General features: G+C 44.3%; 3 protein-coding genes across 3 annotated transcripts; 1 reads left to right on the top strand and 2 right to left on the bottom strand.

The window, feature by feature from the left end:
• Positions 1-4,181: 4,181 nt before the first annotated feature.
• Positions 4,182-5,535, top strand: J7337_005749 (uncharacterized protein; the record flags this gene model as incomplete). Its single annotated transcript, XM_044823423.1, has 2 exons — positions 4,182-4,236; positions 4,298-5,535. The coding sequence occupies 2 exons, from the start codon at positions 4,182-4,184 to the stop codon at positions 5,533-5,535; spliced, it is 1,293 nt and encodes a 430-aa protein (XP_044681914.1).
• A 4,319-nt stretch (positions 5,536-9,854) lies between these two features.
• On the bottom strand, positions 9,855-10,627 carry RAS1 (Ras GTPase; the record flags this gene model as incomplete). The annotated part of the gene is made up of 2 exons (XM_044823422.1): positions 9,855-10,457; positions 10,523-10,627. The coding sequence occupies 2 exons, from the start codon at positions 10,625-10,627 to the stop codon at positions 9,855-9,857; spliced, it is 708 nt and encodes a 235-aa protein (XP_044681913.1).
• A 9,530-nt stretch (positions 10,628-20,157) lies between these two features.
• Positions 20,158-20,961, bottom strand: J7337_005747 (uncharacterized protein; the record flags this gene model as incomplete). The annotated part of the gene is made up of 1 exon (XM_044823421.1): positions 20,158-20,961. The coding sequence occupies one exon, from the start codon at positions 20,959-20,961 to the stop codon at positions 20,158-20,160; it is 804 nt and encodes a 267-aa protein (XP_044681912.1).
• Between the last annotated feature and the right edge of the window lie 268 nt (positions 20,962-21,229).

Below are 21,229 nucleotides of genomic sequence, written 5' to 3'. Positions count from 1 at the left end.
CTGCTCACCGTTCCATCGACCTCTTTTTTTCCAACTCGTCTTACAATTCAACTTGAACCAAGTTCCTTGAAATGAGGAACTACGTAGTAGAGTGCCACAGATTATGGAGATGACTACGGGACCCTGGCACCTTGCATTGTTGTCCATCCAAAGACAACAAGGCATGCCACTGACAGGAGATGCCCGATGCCTAAGCTAGGGGAGGAAAGAAAACTCAAGACCGTAACCCTAAGGGATAAAAATATTTATGTAAATTTAGCCTAAGCTTAGGGGACTCTTTGCTACGTTTATTTTGACACCTTGTATCAAAGTTCAGTGTTTTCTTGCCCCCCCCGAGGCTAAGCTGAGAATTGTCGCGTTTGCATCTGCAATGCTGCTTGGGCCTGGCGCTTCCCGTTTGCTCAGTGCTTACTAACTGTATTGCACAGTACTCTGCAGTATCCTGCTGTTTCAGCGTGTAGGTAGTTTAGCAGCTTCTGCGGAGGGGCCCAACGCAAAGTTCCAGAAGGAGCCAAGTCACATACATAAATACCATTTGACTCCCCTTTTCATTCAACCGCCAGCTTGCCGGAAGATCGTCATCCCCTTTCTCCCGCCACATGCCCTGCGCATCGTTGTCCGGTATGGGCAACGGTCCCTAATTTCCCTCCAAAGGCACGGGCTTTGCAGTCTGGCTGCCTCAGGAACTTGTAGGCCAGTCAGCCATCATCTTTCAATTGGGAGTACCCGCACCTGGCCCTGTTTGCTTACGAGCCTTTCCCTTTGACATCAGCCGCTGAGCCTACTGCAAGCCTGCTCACCTGCACGACTTTTGGGCCATGGTAGCTCGTTCCGCCAGAAACCGTCAGCAGTCAGATTTAACCATGTCCCGAATTGCTGCGACGGTGCTTGGTTGCTGACCGCCAATTGAGAACAAAGAAAACGGTACCAGTACTCAAAACGAAGTATATGTTTGTGTTACTTCCCCTCTCTATTCCCCTATCTCTGGCAAGATCACAAATGGTGACATTCAGGCGATTCCTCCCTTGTCTTGAGGTTACTTGACTAAAACGCTCGAATGGGTTAGTCTTTTGTCCGAAACACGACAAAGAGTCTGCCACAACAAAGCGCATGTTCTAAAAATAGCCGATCCTGTCTTAGCAACTCGAAATTAGCTGGAACGAGCCGACAACTGGCTGGGCTTGCTCAGCCTGGCTGGTTAGACATTGATGATGCTGGGGCGCAGGCGGATACGTACATGGCATTTTGCGGTCTTGTCCGTCTATCCGTGAATTACCTCTTCCTCCCCGTTCTGAATTCTATCCAATCTCGGACCAGTGAAAGGTGGGCTTGCGGTCCGCCATTCTGACTGCATTTTTCTGCGGTGAATTTACAGACAAGGCCACCAAGTAGCGGGCTTTGAAGCTCAGTTGTTCTCAGCCGAGCCAACGTCTAATGCAATTGCGCGGAATCCTTCGTCCTCACGTCAGCTGGCACTTGATGGGAACTACGGGCTCCCAGCCCTACGGTTGAGGCACGAAGCTATCGAGCTTATTCGGACTGTTCACATTTGTTGTGTCCAAAATCCGTTGGATATTCATTACTGGATCTCTTAACTCGGATATGGGCTCGTGCATCTAACGTAGAACTGTCGCTGGAGATCTTCCCGTATATCACTACATATCAGTGCTTTCGCTATCAACAGCATTCAACTAGCCTAGCACAATTCCCAGTACCCTCAATATCGAGCGGCTTGTGGTCCCCATCCTCGGTTGCTTTTCCGAGACATCGGCTGGTTCTGATTCAGTGACTAGAGGAACATAATGAAGGTCGTGGCCTGGCTACTAAGGTCCCGACGACTGCTACCCTGAAGAGCCTTGACCAGCAATGAAAGGATTATGAAATGTCTTGAGTTCTCCCATCCTGTGCAGCGCCGGAGCAACACGAGTCATAGTGCATCTATTCAACGTCTTAAATGTTGCCAAAGTATAGCGACTGAGCAGTCAATAATCACTTCAATGGCCAGTACTGTGGACATGTATCACTTGCCTTGGATTATTCTAATTAATAGATAGTACTTCTATTTTACGCCAAACCTTTGTAGATGCCCGACACAAGTCTAGCATTACACACTGCCGCAGGGTAAACAGATCGATATACTCAAAACAGACAATAACACAGTACTAGGTTGAATGCGCAACATCGAAATTACATATCCGGATTCCGAAAACACTGCAAAGTCACTGAGCACTGAGACGCTGGTATCGAGCGTACGAAAAGGGATGACTTCACGGGGTTGGCGCAAAGTGTAGATGTAACATCCTCTACTTAGTATCCGACGATGAAATTCATATTTGGTGCCGCGAACCCTTCATATCATAGTCAGAAATTGGTCCAGCTCTCATCTGCAGATAACAAAAAAGAGAAACATGATGCTCCCGCAGTGGGTCCAAGTCCTCGATCATGCCATAACCGTTGAGCTAAGACAACATACCTTCGCTTTGTTAAAGACCCGATGACAGGGTGAAGTATATAAGTGAATGTTGCCAACAAAGAAGCGAGGTCTACGGTCAGATTGCAATGTTGAATTGTGATTCGCCAATTGTGATATTTGATGCAAGCCGCCAATATGAAGACCCAGACATTAACAGCCAAAGAATAACGGGCATGGCCCTACTGATAACATTTGTAAATTACGAAGCCGAAACTAAAAGTCGCGCACATTGAATTCGGCGTAAATGCATTTATGAGCGCTACTTCTTAATAATCGAGCCTAAACCTCGAAGATGGAGGGGCGATGGCGAGGCAAGCTTTGTCTCTTGCATCGGGAGTTTGTTGTTTCGGATTTAGGGACGCGCGTCTGATGCAGACAAAGCGATTTCTGCAGAGTCTGCCCAAGTCTGGTATGCAAACTCGTGCCACTGTTGAGACTCTGTATCATGGTTGGCCAGAACTGAACTCACTGAGCATGGATTCGGGGAAACAGGCTGTAACTCTATGGAGTTCGGTAGGGTATAACAGTTAACATACGGAGTATAACGTATAACGGTCGGGCTTATGTTTGCCTGTCCTGATTAGGCCGTCACGTTGCAGTCAGAGTCTTGGACCCGAGATTGCCTCTCCTCCTCTACGTAGAATCGAGAACCTCATGAGTAGAGCATTATACATACACTGGGTGATGCTGCACGATGCCGGCTGTTCGTTCGTGTTCACCTGAAGCCGGCGGCCAGTTGATGGTTTGCGGCACCTGAATTAATAGCTCAACGGGCGGCACTGGATCTAGGCCCAAATCGACTGGTTAGGACAGTGTCTGGCCAGGATCCTCAGGGGCTTCTGGCACTGCTTAGTGGATATCATGCAGGGATACTGCAAGCTTTTCCATAAGCCAGTCTTCACCCACGGAGCTACAATATCAGGGGCTGATATACAGTGCGATTAATTTAACTGTTTCGCCATCGCTGAAAGAGGCAGAGTCAAGCATCAGTATCCCTGTTGCACCATCTCCTCGTGCTCCAATCGATGTCTCGCACCCACCAACAAAGCAAGTGCGTGTGAGTGAGTGCGCGTGTCTGCCTCTAATGTACAGTAGGTACTTTGACTTGACCTCCTCCCACCTCCCGCCGCTTTCCCGCCTGTGCAGTTGATTTCACTCCTTCATCGTTCTTTGCAACCCCAGACGATCGCATCAATTTCTCATCGACGGCCAACAGTTCCACGCATCGATTTGAACCGAATCAAATTCCCGTGAGAGAGAAGAAGTCCGGCTTTTCTTTCTCGTATTCTCTTATTCGAATCAATCGCCCGGTCGATTATGTCTCCTTGCGCCTCCTAACCAGCCTTCCTTTTCATCCGAGCTAGCCTCTGAGCCCACACTCGTTTCTCACTCATCTCACTTCGACTATCACCGACTCGATTTTGGATATACAACGTCTTGTTCTACTCGTTCTCATATACCGGAAATCGACCGCCAAGAAAAAAGAAAAAAAAAAAAAAACACACACACACACACACATAATCTCTCCTTCTATATCTCCTCAAGCCTTGTCGCAGATCACTATTCGAGTCAGCATCTTGCCAAGCATTGTTGATAACCCACAGCAACTTTCGCCTGACTGATCATCCGAAGCGATCGGCATATCTCAACAGCCAAGCATCATATATCATCGCATTAGCTCCAAAGCCTTCCATACCCAGACGTCACCATGATGGAGAGGTCAGGATACCTCGTTGCCAGGAACCTGGATGAGTTAAACCATGGTAAGTCGAACAGAGAGTTGCCGGCATGTTCAGTTTCACAGCCTCTAACAATCGTACCTAGCATTCCAGCTCGTCCCTCGAAGCAAGGAATGTGTGAAATGTGATGATGATGCACAACTTGAATGTCCAAAGTGCGCAGATAACGAAGTCTGCCAATTCACCGTTCCCCTCGACTGTACCATGTGTGCTACATCCTTCTGCGAAAAGGACTCAGACAGCTCCAGCAACAGCGGCGGCGGTGGCCCAAATGTTGGCGCTATCGTTGGCGGTGTTCTCGGTGGCATCGTGGTCATTGCTATTGCTACCTATATAGTATGGAGATTCTGTATCAAGCCGAAGCGTTCGCAGATCCCCACGTCTATATACATCGAAGACACAGACGCCATTCAGAATGAGAAGGATGCTGCTTCCAGAGGAACTCGCCCGCACTCTACACACACCGTTCACTCAATCGCATCAACAGTCCTCACACGAGCATCAAACATCATTCAGATCGCATATATCCCTGGCGTCACAAACCGAGCCACCCCGACATCGCCAAACGTTCTTGTCCCTCCAGTCCCACCGATCCCTATGCACCATGCCGAGGCCAACCGTGGCCTAGGACACGACGACCAGCATTTCTTTGTTCCTGGCGATCTACGGGACTCTACCTACTCGGGGCTGTCAGGCTACTCGGACCGAACCTCATACGCTCGTACCTCTTACGCACCCCGATCCAGTGTGGCTTCTACGATTTATGGAAAACAGGCTCAGGTTCTTACACCTGCTCAGACTGGAATGAGAGCCAAGCCGACTGTTGTCAGCGTCAAGTCCGTCGGTAACAGCGGTGGTGATATGGTGGCACCTCCAGTCCCCACGATTGATTTCGAGAAGTTTGGTGGCGGCAGGCCCAAGAGCGGTGCAAGTGCCTTCAGCGTCGGCTCAACGTTCCTCAACAGCGCCAACACTGCTACGCAGGCTCGTGCACAGGTGGTGAAGGTTGGAACATTGAAGAAGGTCGACGTGGGAAGCAAGACAGAATCAGACACATCGTCATCAACCATGGCACCATCACCGCCAACAACACCAAGTGGCCGCGTTACTCGAGATTCGAGCATTACCGTTATTGACGAGTCGCCCTCTGTGGACCAAGGTCCTTTCTCGGATCCCCCAGAGCGATCTAGCCCACAAAAAGTAAACAAGGCCCCTAGCCTTGGTGCCGTCATGGAAGACTCAGTAGGCGAGGATGACAAGCCTCTGACTCTTACGCGGCGAGATAGCAGTCCTTTCGGGGACAAGCACGCGACAAAAGAGTAGCAGCTGCGTCACTCTACTCTGATACAGCACAACTTCCTCACGAATATGTCACGAATCTAGCCGAATGTTGGTCAAGGGACATGGACTAGAATTTGTCTTTTATTTATTTTCTTTATGTTATATTCACTTCATGTCAACTTCTATTGGTCAGACAAACACAGAATTGTCACGGGATATGGCACCCTTTTTTATGTTGTATTCAGGATAGCGGAGAGGGACTTGGTAACAGCTATGGCGTCTTGGAAAGAGGGCCGTGGCAACAGCTTCAGGGATGCCTGTAGGCCTCGGAAGTCTCTATGTGAATATTGAATAGAGATGATTCTATATATGCTTGTATATCCATGATGGCTGCTATCTTTGATGAGCCCTCAACCCATTGCGGCACCTGGAACATGCCCCGTGGTACCTTTTCATGGGAGACATAAAGAAAGGTTGCAAATGTTCATCCCGTCGCCTGTCTACACTCCAAGTAATTGCAGAGACAGGAGCATCGATGCCTGGGCAGGAATTAAGACATAATGGGAACATTAGAGACTGGTTATCATTATCACATAGTGCCCTGTGTTCGGCAACTTGGGTACCTTGCTTAACGATGATGAATTCCATAGTCTACAGTCCAGGTAGAACCAGACCTGGGATGAGAGGGATTGTAGATCATTCGTTACATCTTTTCTTTCCCAAACCCTTGGGACTTTCTGGTTTTGTCAGTACTAGCCTATTACCTTAATAAGTATGGATTTGGTCATACCAGGCATAGTTGAAAGTCGGCCTCTCAGCCACTTCCCCTCACAATCTGGAGGCAATCGCACGAAGATCGTCGTGCCTTGACTGTCGATCGATCTCGCGAGGTTATCACCATGACTCGGCCGATAGACCGCGCTGCCTATTGGTCACTGAAATGATCATCTATTGCAACCATTACATTGCAACTCGCTGAAGGGAAAACGCCAACTCGATTGACACCGTGGTACATATCAGTTTTTGCAGACTTCTCAATGATTATGAGAGAATGTTGGCCGCTTGGTGAAACGTGCTAGAGAGAAAGGGAGAGTTTCATAACGGAATGGGTCTTTGGTGTAGTTGTTTGAAGCCCTTTGTGATATGTTTGCTGGGGAAGAGGTTCGAAACATCTCATTCGACTGACTACTAAGTTGACCTACGATCTTTGCCGTCGTTATGTCGTCCGACAATGCCCTTTATACATGAACAAATACGGCTATCACATCTAGGCAGCTCTTCAGTTTATAGACTGACATCTTGGAGGCGAATGCCGTAACGCAACTGTACCTTTGGGGGTTAGAGTGAAATAAATGTTGCGAATGCGGGTTTATCCGTAACTCTGGATATCTAGTTCAGAGCCAACATGTTGATCTTTTGGTCGAGACTGGTTAGCAGAGTTGGCCGAGATTATCGGCGTCCTTAGATCCGGCACTGTCTCTTGACACGACTTGTGAACTGGTCGAGTTGGCTCCAAGAGCTTGCCATGAATGTCAATGCTATTGTAGGCAAGGCAACTCCAGTGTCGGAACATGAGTCTTGAACCACGCCGTCTCTTCTGTCTCCTGGACCTGCAGGGCTTCTCCTTGGTCTTATTCTGTCTCTTCTCTCAACCCTAGCTTCGGAATTTCTCATCCCCTGTTCCCCGAATACGTTACGTTGATGGGTTTCTTCACCCTCCATTTCACTTAGGTTGATTCCTTTGGATGGCTGACCTTCCCCTTCTGTGCATACCCCCAGCATCCATCCATTAACTTGAACTGCCCGTCACAGCTGAGTCCTTTTCACAAGCAATTAACTACGTGCTAGGCTCCGTACACTGCTTACCAAGTGATAGAGACAAGTACAGTCGTAATATGCCGGGTGTAACTGCCACTCGCTCCCTTTCGTTCAGGGTCATCTTAAACGCCCACTACTACTCCGTACGCCGTCCCTGCCAGACCTCGACACGGGACGGCTACTGGCTTCGGAGGGCAGTCTGTCCGAAGCGTCTGGAGTTTATATACATGCATGCATACATAGGTACATACACACACACACACACACGCGCGCGCGCGTGCATGTGTAGGTAGTTACGTGATTTGCAAAAAAGAACGCAATATAGCTTCTCCTATCCTAATGTAGCGCCATAAGCTTCCCCGGGTTAGACCAGACAGGATGCTACTGTGGCTCACTTCCAAGGATGAGTCCTAGTCATGGATCTTAATCCGCAGCCCCTGCTGCAATTCTTCGAGAAAAAAAGAGAGACCGGTAGTATCGGCATAGGCTTAACCGCATGGAAACTTTGTTCGGCACTTGTCCTGTCACTGTGAAAGCCTAGAGCTCTGCCATCGGATTTCCTGTGGGTGAATGACTAGCTGTCCATATTAGCAACAAAGGGACCATTTTTAAATAACCCCAGCCCTAAATTCAATGTCAAGTTGATGTCATGGGTATTGGGTTTACATAGGTACCTACTTTAGATAGGTCCGTATCGACTACGGCATTGATGCTTCTTCCATAACAAAATGTGAAGCGCCACTGCGATAACATCCGCCATGGGAACAAACACAAGGTACACACACACGCGGCACGCAGTCCATCTTTCAAATGACATGACCTGTTCTACAGTGCATCAAGTAGGTAGGTAGATAGTTAGTATGTAACTGAGCTGTTGATCACTAGCTGCATATTAACAAGGCCCTTCTTTACTTTTTCCATCACGCCTTTTACGAGTGTCATGGTTCACGGCAATTACGTGGGGTGATTGATTTGATAACTATCACATAACCTGCGGGAAGCGTGGGAGTGGTGCATACAATCTGATTAATCAATGACCATCCATCGACAGTAGGTACTGTATGTGACGAGCTACTGTAGCTGCTCGTAAACAGAAGTATTCCCCAGCGTCTCCATCGCTGATGGGGAACCTTTGTGGTTGAATATCTACTAGGAGCGTAGTGCGAACTCGTCCACCATTTTCAACTGCAACAACACCCCATCCATATCACCCACCCACGTTTGCACACTAACTACTACCTAGTAGCAAACCCCACCAATTTCGCTATCAGATCGATCTTTACCTTGCTTTACTCTACTGGGTTTCTGTCTTCATTCAGGTCGTCGCAAGGCTATGCCGCGTGTGTTGCAAGGATATCTGAAGCAAAGTCAGAACAGCAACATGGAAGTCGCCTTTGGTACAATCGCAATAGATGGGGGAGAGCATCTGCCATCAGCCCTGTGCTTCCTAAACATCAAGGCTTGCATTTGAAGTCCACTGGCAGGGAACATGGTTCCGAGTCCTGCTCGATAGATGCCAAGGTACGCCGATGCTAACGGGGCTAACACCGTTTTCATGCCCTTGGTGAGTGAGCCAGCATGACACAAGACACCAACAAAGGGAGGGGAAATCGGCCGTTGCATCTTTGTCGGGTCCCTTCTTCTCCCTAGAACAAACATCTGGTATCTTTCTGAAGAGGTCCTAGTCCGGACTGGGTTATCAGAAGGAGCTGGGATATTGCGAATCTCACCTGTTCGTGATGGTGAAACGACTGCCATTACTAGTCTTTGTTGGAACAAATGTAGATTTTACCCACTCACTGTACAAGACTCACAATTTGATGAGGTTATTAGACCCTGCGTCGGAATGACTTGAGTTTTCATCCAAAATCAAGCTGAACGTAAAGGAAACGTGAGCCGAGATAGATGCGAATCAGGATTCATGGACATTCTTTTATCGTTGCTCTATTCTGTAGTGGGTTGATTGATGGGAATTTCCAGTGTCATATCCAAGATATTATCTCCCGAAAGTTGACTATTAACTTGAAATCATATGTAAATGGAAACCCTCGATTAGGTAGTGGGGATGTTTCCGCACAGATGTGAGAGCCAACCGATATGTTGCTGGTTGCAGAGGAATGCCATTCAAATTTTGGTCGTAAATTTGGAAAACAAATAGTAGTATAAATGTCAACAGATAACCTAGCGCCCCAAGAATATGCCTCTTTTTGTTCGTACGCCGTGCGCCGGTGCGGAACTGCTTCTGCTTCTGCTTTGGTTCGTCATTCGATGCTGCGTCGTCATGTCGCCCTGCTTGTTGGGCAATTGGCCATCTAGAAATCGCAGAAAAGTAATAAAGCCCGTCTCTGATCTCATCTCCTCCGCACTTCCCGCGGTATCTCACCAACCATCATTGGGCATATCCTCTGTCAAGAGAGATGAGGGATCGCCTCATGCGTGTTTCTTGACGTTCGCCTGTTGTCGTTGGCGAATCGACCTACTCGTTCGCCTCATTTTCCTCCTCTTAACTGATAGACTTCTAATCCGTAATGGGACGTATCCACTCATAATACCACACACTTAGACTTGCTTCGGTCCTTGTTCCTATTTCTGTGTCTTTCGTCTCGATCGCCGCCCCTCGCATCTCCGTTGCCTGTTCGCGTCCGGCCGCTCGATCTTTCCGAGGGACGTGAGGCTTGTTGTCGTTGACGACGTAGGATCCTAACAACGTCGTAAAACGCCTTTTCAACGTTGATGCAATTTTTGGCCGAAGCTTCTACAAACTCGCAGCCGAGCTCACGGGCGAGAGCATGACCTTCTTGGGTCGAGACCTCTCTTTCGGTGACTCGGTCGCTCTTGTTGCCGACAAGCATAATGGGCACGGGCAACTGCGGGTTTGCAGCGGAGATAGGAGAACCGGGATAAGACGGCGACGAAGCGCACGACTCTTTAACTCGTTGAATCTGATGGTGAAATCGTTTGATGCGAGTGAAGGAGGATCGTGATGAGATGCTGTAAACAAGAACAAAGCCTTCGCCATCACGAATCCATTGATCCCGTAGTGCTGTATATTCCTCCTGCCCAGCGGTATCGAGTACTTCGAGCATGCAAGGTTGGCCATCGATGACAACCTGCTTTCGGTATGAATCCTCGATCGTGGGGTCGTACTGTTACAGAGGTGTTAGCTCAATGTCACCAATAAGGCGAAACAAAACTGCCATATCCAACTTACAGTCTCAACAAAGTGCTGCAAACATAGCTGAATGGTAAGAGCTGTTTTTCCCACACCACCATCTCCCAGAACCACCAACTTGTATAGCACCATTCGGCCAGCCATGATGATGGCGACGTCGTGGAAATCGACAAAAGGCAGAGTCGATAAAAGAGGAGAGAGATTGGGTCTCGCGGGAGAGAAACACGACCCAAGCGACCAGCGGACCGGAGAGGGGGAGGGTGGAGAAAAGAGGGGGTGGTCGGTGATGAGGCTCACGAGATGCAGTGTCGATATATCCAAGGTGGTTGGAGGTTGTGAGGTCGAGGTCGTCTTCACGGGTAGTAAAACAGAGGCGAAGGTGAGAAACGGAGGAGGGGGTGGCTTGATGGAGCAAAGAGCTGTGACCAAGCGAAAGCGGCGGCAGTGGCAGTACCAGTAGCAGCACCAGAAAACGTAATGCAGGCAGGCAGGCAGGTAGGTATGTGCTGATTTGGAGCGGCGGCGGCGGGCGTCAAGGCGTCAAGTGCGTCAAAACGAGGCAGCTGGGAGGGCGGAGGGGGTCGATGGCAGTCCAAGGCAAATCAATGCGTAGCGATGAATGCAAGGCTCAAAGACACGGGGCAGGGCGCGGCAAGGCAGCTACAGATGTCGACGAACAAGCGCCAGTGGCAAAAAAAAAAAGATAGCACTGGACCGGGCTGATAGGGACTGGTAATAATAGCAGTCTGTTTGTGAGTTTGTAGTGTCAATATCCATCCGAAAAAAAAGAGTTGGGAGTGGACAAGAGGTAGATGTTTGGTCTAGGTCTAGGTCTAGACGTAGACGTGGAGCTGCTTGGACACTGAGTGCTAAGGAAGTGAGTTACTGGACTGAAGGACAAATGGAGGAAGTTGGCTTGTTCTTGCACATTGGGCTTTGAATTGGGATTGGGAGAAGACAGCCCAGCCCAGCCCACCTTCAGTCAAGCTAAGGTGGAGAACCCTTTTTTTTCCTTCTCCCTCTTACCCTTTTCCTTCTCTCTCCCTCTCCCACCCAACCTTACCCAAATATTTGAACATACTGTAGTGGTACTTTCACTCAGTGCTAGCAGGCCCTTGAAGGTGGGCGCCCTGGACTCCTAGGTTGCAATCGAGGCGGGGCGCCAGGTTTTACCAAATACCTGGGTGAAAGGTATCCATGCGATGGAGACGCGGCAGCGGTACTCTCTTCCTAAGACCCCGAGGAGAGGCTAGAGGTCCTTGGAGGGGTTTCTCTAGGTTCCCTAAGGGGGGATCAGCAACCAGACAAGCCACTTCACCGTGCAGACGGTCTGGTACCTTGCGTAGAGGATTTACATTGACCAGAGGTACTCCCTTTTAGACTGTGCACGTTTACGGATAAACCTACCTAGCGTGAATGGGGAATGCAGAAGCACACCCAAGATCAACGATGCCTAACTAAGGTAGCTATCTCATTGCTCCAGTCTACTAATCCCGTAGTTCAATTGCTATAGCCCTTCACGGACAGCAGAATAGGGGATTCGTCGCCGTGGATCAATTGACGAGAAAATCCCCTACAGACAGGCAGCTTAGCGAATACCACGAGCTACCCAAGCCCCACGAAATGGAGCTGCCCTGGCCATTCATGGGTAGGATATCGGTTCGGTGGGTGCCCCGAGAAATGGGAGAGCGAGGGTGCTGTGCTAGGCTCCTGATAGGCGAGGGATGAAGCCGGAATGGTGAAGCGGTGGACGAGGGGCATGCCCTGGTCACAAAGCTCGCTGTCGAGTGTCTCCATTTCCCTCACCTTGTGGTGTTTAGTTTATACCCATCACACCCAGAAGGATGGCATTCCTTTTGCGTGCCGTATCCTTCGATAGTTGAAACGTTGTGGTATGAAAGGGCCTGGGACTCTGCAACAATGCGGTTTCTTGACCATGCTTAATAAACTCGAGGATATTCGGAACCCAAACCCAGATGGGTAGGTAAGGTATTTTCGATTTGTCTAAGCAAGGTACCTATCAATCCGGGCCGTTTTAGTTTGTATGAAAGACTTGTCCTGTCCTCTGTCAGGTACATGCTTGAGTGCCACCTTCGTCAAGTGGTGCGACTCCTGTTATGGCTATTATTTAGAGTGAACAGTACAGACTAACAGGTGGTTATTCGTCGGCGGGCACCCGGGAGCCCGGGTCACGGCTCGGCTGTGTCGAGGCGGGCGGAGGACTCGACCGGATCTAGGCAGCTTTACCAGGTCTGGTCTTGGTCCGTTGCTCATACTGTAGGAATAGAGTGGATTGGAAGAGTCTTCTGTGCTGCTCTGTGATGTCGCTGGGTTGTGACAGTAACTTAGCTGAAAGAACCAACATGAACTTGGCCTGGCTAGGACAAGAAACACGCGTTGCCTGTCAGTCTGTCTGTGCCTTTAGTGGTTTGAGTGGGGAATGAAAAGATTTGTTGTCACTGTCGTGATTCTACATACCTAGGTACTCAAGTCTTTTGCAAGATCAGTACAAGTATGTGTGTCTGGCGTATGTAGATGGTTTGGCAATGCTTTCTTCTTCTTATTGACTTCCACCTGAGATTTGTGACGAAGGATTTGATTGATCGCATATGCTGCTGCGTTCAGTCGTATGTCATTTAGTTAGTGATCAGTCAAGAACTTTAAGTTGGAAATAGTTTCCCGAGCTGCTGCTCTCTCTTTCCACAATGGCTTGATATCATTTATTTCTTCCATTTCTCGTTTGTTCTGGGCCTCTCAAATCAGCATCCTTGTTGTTGTGTAGTCGTCTGCATGGCCATGCTGCTGCAGCCCAGCCCACACACAGGCCAAGCGGTCGCAGGACGGACAAGTGGTGTGGTTCTGTTCAGAGGAACAGGGTCCTTGTCTCCCCGGGAAGTCCAGTCCCATGGAGGCATAGTCGTATTTTAAAGAGGACCAGCCTTGGAGAAAAGGTGGTGGCCTGTGCGGAAGCCGCTCCCAGCTCCCAGCCAGCATCCATCAAAGCTCACGTTTTCTTTCCAGGGAGCTCTTCAATGGATGCAGAACTGATAAAATTACGATACCTACGGATACCACCTAATTAATTAAGACCTGCTGTTCCCGACAAGCACCATACCCTAGTACTTTGCCCACCTACCTACCTAGGGAGACTTTTACCTACAGACCGGCAACGATACATTTCCTTCGATTTCGAGTAGGCATGCTCTTTGCACTAATCGCCCAGTCATGCATGCCCTGAGAGAATCAAGCATCACCTAACTACTCCGTAATAAGCACCAAGCTCCAAGCATTTCCAGAGCCGCGCTTGTCGAGCTCCCAGTGACAAGTGACCGGCATTGATCCAATCCTTTCCTTTCGGGTTCTTTCAAGGGACCCGGCGCTACTGACGGAGTGCTAGGACGGGATTCCACGCTCCTACAAGGCACGGCACAGCGCAACGCAGCAAGTACATATGTACTCCGTAACGTCTCTGGCTGTTGTGCGTTACGTCCCGTCTGCTCTGGGGTATCTCCACCCATGTCACTTCTATGCTGATCTCACTCATCGGCGAGCTTCGATTCTCCACCAAAGTTTTGATAGCGTTGGAGAGACACAGGAAAGAGAGGAGGTTGGATTTGGAGAATCGAGCTGGTTGGGCACCAGACGAGTGGACCAGCCTCGGAGGAGGACAAGATGGAATTCGAATTGTTGTGCTGAAATCGGTGACTCAAGTTGCTGAGTACCTACGTAGGCTTATCAATATATCAAATAAATTACAGGATCCTAAAATCTAGACCAGATTGGCCGACCGAGTCTTCGATGCGTCAAAACCAACGCCAAGAACGTTATGTACGTACCGTCCGTCGGTTTCTTGCTTTTTATTACTTCCCGCTAACGGCGTCCGCGGCTTTATTAAGACACGGGAAAACTCATTATTTGCTTTTGGGGCTTTTGGCGATAGCATCAACATCACTTTTTCCACCGTGGGGATGGAGAACGAGCAAGCAGTCCGACAAGTAACAATTCCCTTCGCTATAGTATAGGTAAATCAAGTAATCCTAACAGCACTGACTGCATCCTCTTGGCATCAGCTAATCGGTCCACCACGTAATCTTCTAATCTTCCGAAACACGACTGCCGCTTGACACGGGCGAAGACAAGCTTCGGACTACAGCCTAGGTATCCGTACCTGTGCATACGATCACCAGCCACTCAATCAAACATGTACCCGACTTTGATGGATAGTGAGATCCATTCGAGCCTGGACACCCGATGCTAACACGAGGACCGAGAAACGGCGGCGCCACTCTGTGGTCTCTGGGAATTTAAGCGTCCGCGGGGTCGGCGTTTATCTCACCTCGTCACGCCCAGTCAGAGACCCTGTCCGTATTCAGTCTTCACACAAGGGACAACTAAGTTAAGTTCACTGCTTGCATAACATGGCAGCTGGGACACTCAGGGGCTGGTGAGCCTCAGCGACCTCTAAAGACATGGTGCTTGTTCCGTTGGCTCGGAATGAGTCCGTCTCCCCTCGGACGTGATATCTGCATTCGCCCTACAGTATCAATCTCACTGCATTGCCCTGGAGGGGAATGCGAGAAGATATCACGATGACATGGTGCTCCATATCACACGCGAAGCTTCGTCAGAGTTGCACAGCCAATGAAGGCAGCACTGGGTCAAAGTTTTGCCACTATTGAACTTCTCTCGACGTTCAATTGAACATTATTACGACTGGATTGGCCATATGTAGGCGTGCCAAACACTCCCGAGACAAGTCCACCCCACACCCTATTCTAAACGTGCAAGCCAAAAGCTATTGCAAACGTCTTGATACCCAGCTACCATAGTATATAGCACACCAATTCTCTCAGCAAAGTCAAGTCAGAAAAGGAATGAAAACGACGCTGAAACTTATTCCTAGATACGTCAGATCTCATGTTTCGAACAGAACTCTGCGGCTACTTCTTACTTGTAGCTCATGGCTCTCGGCCCTTGAAGCCATCCCAGGTCTCGCACACCCCAATCGTGTAGGACCGATTGACACCCCATGGCCACATTTTCCCGATCACACATTTGGGTAATTTCCCTGTCTCTGCTTTGATCCGAAAACGCCATGGAAAAGTTAACAGCTAGTCAAACGGTCTCAACTTGAGAGGGAAACTCGTATGTTGTCGGGCCGTTGTCATGTATGGGGTAAATCAACGTTTCCCCAGACTTTCTAACTATGGGTGCAGCTTGTCGTCAGCCGAAAATTGGATATCATTGGTATCTGAACGACAGCCTCGGTGGATATCAGACCCAAGACCGGATATCATTTGCCCTGTCATGTTGCCATGTGCTTTGCCACCGGATGCTCCTCTTCTTGTTACTCTCTGGCACATTGTAAATGAGACCGACTAACTTTCGGGTGTTCGATCCGTGAAGCCCAACCAGTCACGGGTGGTGGTCTGGGTTACAGGTTCATTCAATATGCAGAGAGAACAACATCATACCCATCTGCGCGGGCTGGCGGGATTTAGCATGCGAACGAAGGTGGTAGGATATTAGCAGGGTTAAGTTGTCAAGAGATAAACTCTACCTATGGTTAAGTATAAAGTATAGCCTTAGACTACCTACCTAGACTATATCAACATTTCTAATAACTTAACTTAAGCTGGCTTTTTTAAGGGTTTGAGTTAAGGAAGGGAGTAAATTAAACTAGTAAGTATATTTTAAAAGTTATAATTAAATTAAATAAGTTAATTTAAAGGATTTTAATTAAATAGTTATAAAAAATAGCTTTATTTATTTTTTATAATTAGTTTTTTAAATAAAGTATTTTTTTTAATTATTATTAGCCTTATTTAAGGCTATTAAGCTTTTAACTTTTTATATAATAGCTTAAATAGTAAGGCCCCTATAGTAGGCTAGAATTATAGAAGTTAATATTAGTTAAGGTTTATCTGCCTTAAGTAGCGCAATTGCTGCCTTAATTAAGCAGTATAAGTACCGCCTGCAGGTTTACCCTTCGGCAGCTGTATCAACCTTCTATCACCCTAGCTAAAAGAATACCGGGCCTGGTGCACCTATCGCACTTAAGTACGTTCCTAGACCTGACTGCTAGTTACAGTTGCTAATATTAATCATAGCCACCGACACGATGCCTGCTATGCGAAATAGCCTGCAGCCGTACGATCAGGCCTACTGCACGACCTGCCACAATCTTGATACAGCTATCGGGTCTGCTATAGAAAAGGGTTATTATAGTAAAAGGAGCTACTTTTAAATTAATAATAGGCTAATTATAGTTTAAAACTATAATAATAAAACTGCTAAAATAGCTAGATAGTATATATATATATAGAGTTTTAGGATAAAGGTAAAGTAATAATAAAGTTTAAAGGTTTTATAAAAATTAAAATTAAAAAAATAAAATTAACTTTTATATAAAATAAAAAAAAGAGTTTTATTTAAAAATTAAAAAAGCCTTTTAATATATAAATAAAGCTATAATTAATTAAAAAGATTTTACTTAATTAAATATTAAAATATTAAAATATCTCTATAGTAATATATAAAATATAGCTAATAAGGTCTTATATAATAAAAATAATATAATATAATACTTATTTTTTAATATATTATATATAAAGTATTATATATAATACTAAAAAATATAATAACTTTAAAAGTAAGTCTTAAGGTTATATAGTACTATAGCCTTTAACTTTATAATTTAATTAAATAAATAGCCTTAATTTATAAGTATAAAAAGATATTTTCCCTAGCTTTAGTAAGCTAAATACTTTCTCTATTATTACCTAGTTAAAGTAATTAATACTAAAGCTTTAACCTAAATAAACTATCTTAAAATAGGCTAAGAACTAAATAAGCTATTATAAAATATACTGCTATATAATTACTATTAATAGCTATAACTATCTTATTATAGCAGTTAATAACTATATAAATAATAATCTAATTAATATTAATAATCTTAATATTAATAATATTTTTAATTTATATACTTTCTTTTAGTATTTAAATATTATAAGTAAAGATTTACTATATATTAATAAATTAATATTAATATAGTAAGTTAATCTTATAATCTTTAATTATATTATAAGGCTTTTAGATATATAAAATGTATTTATTATCTTAACTATTATAATTAAGTTAAGGGCCTTAGAAGGCCTAGCTAATTACTTAAAGTAGGATTAGGACTTATTAATAGAGTAATAAGCTTTTATTATAGCTATTAGATTAGGTAATAGTAATAGCTAATACTAGGTGTAGTTTATAGAGGTAAAATATATAATTAAAGTAGTTAAATTAATAGTATAAATATTATATTATAGGAATTAAAAGCTATTATAAGGTAAAGGAAAGGAAATAAAGGGAAAAAGAAGGATAAAAAGGTAAATTATAAAATAAAGGTTTTAGTATTAGGGGAAAAACTGTAAATATTAGTAAGCTAAAGCTAGCTTAGTAGGTTAGTAATAGATTAGATTAGGTTATAAGGTAATATAAAGTAATATAAGGAATATAAATTAAGGGTAAATATAGCTAATTAATACTTAGGCTTAATTAAATATATTTACTTTATAAAATAATAATTAATATTTAAGTAATAAATAATTAATTAAAAAGTTAAAATATCTTTATAATAATATATAAGGTATAGCTAATAAGGTCTTATAATAAAAATAATATAATATAATACTTATTTTTTAGTATATTATATATAAAGTATTATATATAATATTAAAAAAAAATATAATAACTTTAAAAGCAAGTTTTAAAGTTATATAATACTATTACTTTTAACTTTATAATTTAATTAAATAAGTAGCCTTAATCTATAAATATAAAAAGATATTTTCCCTAGCTTTAATAAGTTAAATGCCTTTTTTTATTATTACCTAGTTAAAGTAATTAATATTAAGGCTTTAACTTTAAAAGCCTAATTTTAAATAAGCTAAAGATTATAAAAACTAATATAAAATATAATACTATATAATTAATATTAATAATAACTATAATTATTTAATTAAAGTAATTAATACTTATATATCTAGCCCTTTAACTAAAATCTATAGCTTTAAATTTAATACTATATTAATTTTTTAATCTTTTTTAAAATATTATAAAATTATAAGAAAATACTTATTATATATTAATAAACTATTAATAATATAGTAAGTTAATTTTATAATCTTTAGTTATTAAATATAGCTACTTAGTATTAATAAAAATAAAGCTAAAAATAAAGCCTTTAGTAATTATATTATAAATTAAATATATATATTAAAGGATTTAGTAAATTACTTAAAGTAAAGTTAATACTTATTAAGGTAATAGCAGGCTTTTATTAATAGTATTATATTAAGTAATAGTAATAGTTAATATTAGCTATAGTTTATAAAATTAAAATATATAATTATAGTAATTAAATTATAAATATAAATATTATATTATAGGAATTAAAGGCTATTATAATATAAAAAAAAAGAAATAAAAGAAAAAAAAAAGGTAAAAAGGTAAATTAGGAAATAAAGGTTTTAATATTAAAGGAAAAACTATAAATATTAGCAGGCTAAAGCTAGCTTAATAAGTTAGTAATAGATTAAATTAAATTATAAGATAATATAAAGTAATATAAGGAATATAAATTAAAGGTAAATATAGCTAATAAATACTTAAGAAGTAATAAATAATAATTTAATAATAATTTAATATAGTTAAATAATTATTTTTTATTTTAAAAAAGGCTAAAAAATAAAATTAAAAAAATTAAAAACTAAAAAATTAAAAAAAAAAACTTATATATTACTAATTTTAATAATCTTACTATATAGACTTATAGACTTATAAGTTAAGACCTTTAAAGCCTTAAGTTATAGCAATTTTCCCTAACTTATAAGCTAGCAGGTTAGGCTTAAATTAAACAAGCTGACTTGAGTTATTAGGAACGTTGGACTACATGCTCGTGCTGTAAGAGCCGCAAAACAAGGTTTCAATAGGGCGAGTTTAGTTCAATGGCAGGCTCACTTGTACACTCTGGGCCTCTCTGCCACCTCGCTTCGACCGAAGGTGCTGTAAAAACTGCTCATTCAAATACCCTAAAGTTCAGCTCCAACACTTGCTGGATACAGATGCCGACTGGGCCACGTAGTTCTCGTTTGTTCCGGTTCCGCTAGACCTGATAGTGAAGGCGACGGAGAAAATGGAGGCATACTTGGCTACCTAGGTAGTTAGAGCCGAAACCACCAGGTCCATGATCGTGGGGTTGTTCCAGTGTTTGTCTTTTTCCACTTGCGCTCATGCCGTAGCGGATTTTGGCGATCGGTGTTTGTGTGGTGTACTAGGATCGTATGATTGTAAGCAGAGAACTAATGATCAACCTTATTCATATAAGCTGATGAAATACTCCGTATATCTCATGGTATTACTGGAAACAGAAGTCTTATGGATGAAGTCCGAATTGGGAATCAATGCACGTGAGGTCATATGACTCCAAATAGCTTAGACGAAAGCTTCTATGATACTAATGATAGAAACAACGATGTGGTGTCATGAATCAAGTGGCTTGGGTTGAGAATAAGGCTCCGCAGATTGAGTCTCGACCATAGGCAAGTCCGAATCATGCCTACTCAGCACTTAAATAACCAATAACAGCAACAACAACTGCTCGAAACTTTGCGACTATCTCATGCCAACTCTTTAAGTCTCTGAGCCAAAGCCAGAAATCCTTGATCGTCTTCCGTGATCCAGATATCGACCCATTCTTTGGCCTTCTGGTACCTTTCATCTTCTTTATCCCAGGCTTCCTCTTGGGGGCGTTCGACATAGATGGTTCTCAGGCCACAGGCTCTCGCGGCCTCGAGGTCGTTGAGGTGTGCTGCAACCATAGAAACTTCGTGAGGCTCCAGTCCCAACTCACGTGCAGCACCAGTGTATACGGCCGGGTTTGGCTTATACGCCCCAAACCTCTCCCCGGAGGGGAGAACCTGGAAACCCAGGTTTCCAAAATCGTTCAGGTCTCTAAGTAGAGAGACGTTGCCGTTGGACAAGGTGCTGGTTTTGTATGTTTTCCCAAGCTCATGAATACCGTCTGAGGAGTCATCCCAAGGTGTCAAGCGATGCCAGACGAGACTCAGGGATTCAATCTCAGCTGGGCTGTATAAATCAGCTAGATCCCACACCTTGAGAAGTTCGACTAGGCTGTCATGGTGATGCTGATCAATGGTCTTCCAAGTGTGCTTTTCCGGGTCAAAGCCTCTTGTGAACTTCCCGTATGAGTTCCTCCACTCCTGTGCGAAGCGGCCCCAGTCCTCTTCGGTGAGCTTCTGAACACGAGCTTTGACATCTTGTTTCAGGTCGGAGGAAGTCTTGCGATAAGCTCGAAGCGTGAGTTCATCGGTTACTGATGAGCGCCAGTTGACGACAGTCCCAAAGACGTCAAATGTGAGGGCTTTGACTTTACTAAGCGGCGAGATTGCTCCTGGTGACATTGTGAACTTTTGGTGTGGCTTGGAGTTTCTTTGTGTACTGTGAATAAGTTTTGATCTTATATTTGAGCGCTTGTAGTAGTCTTGTGTTGACAATAACCCTTTCATCGGTTAGTATCTACCACGCGCATTCACCTACAGTCGCCTGTTACGTCACATGATGCCTACGCCCTTCGTTCAACAGGCATAAGTATAATGGCGAGGTTTGCCGAGGTAATCAAATGCGGGAAAATGGGTATCGACTAATCGACGCTGAGTGCACTGCGAAAGT

The sequence above is a fragment of the Fusarium musae genome, chromosome 4, assembly GCF_019915245.1.
Source record: "Fusarium musae strain F31 chromosome 4, whole genome shotgun sequence".
Taxonomy (NCBI): Eukaryota; Fungi; Ascomycota; class Sordariomycetes; order Hypocreales; family Nectriaceae; genus Fusarium; species Fusarium musae.
This window is presented reverse-complemented; position numbering and strand designations above follow the sequence as displayed.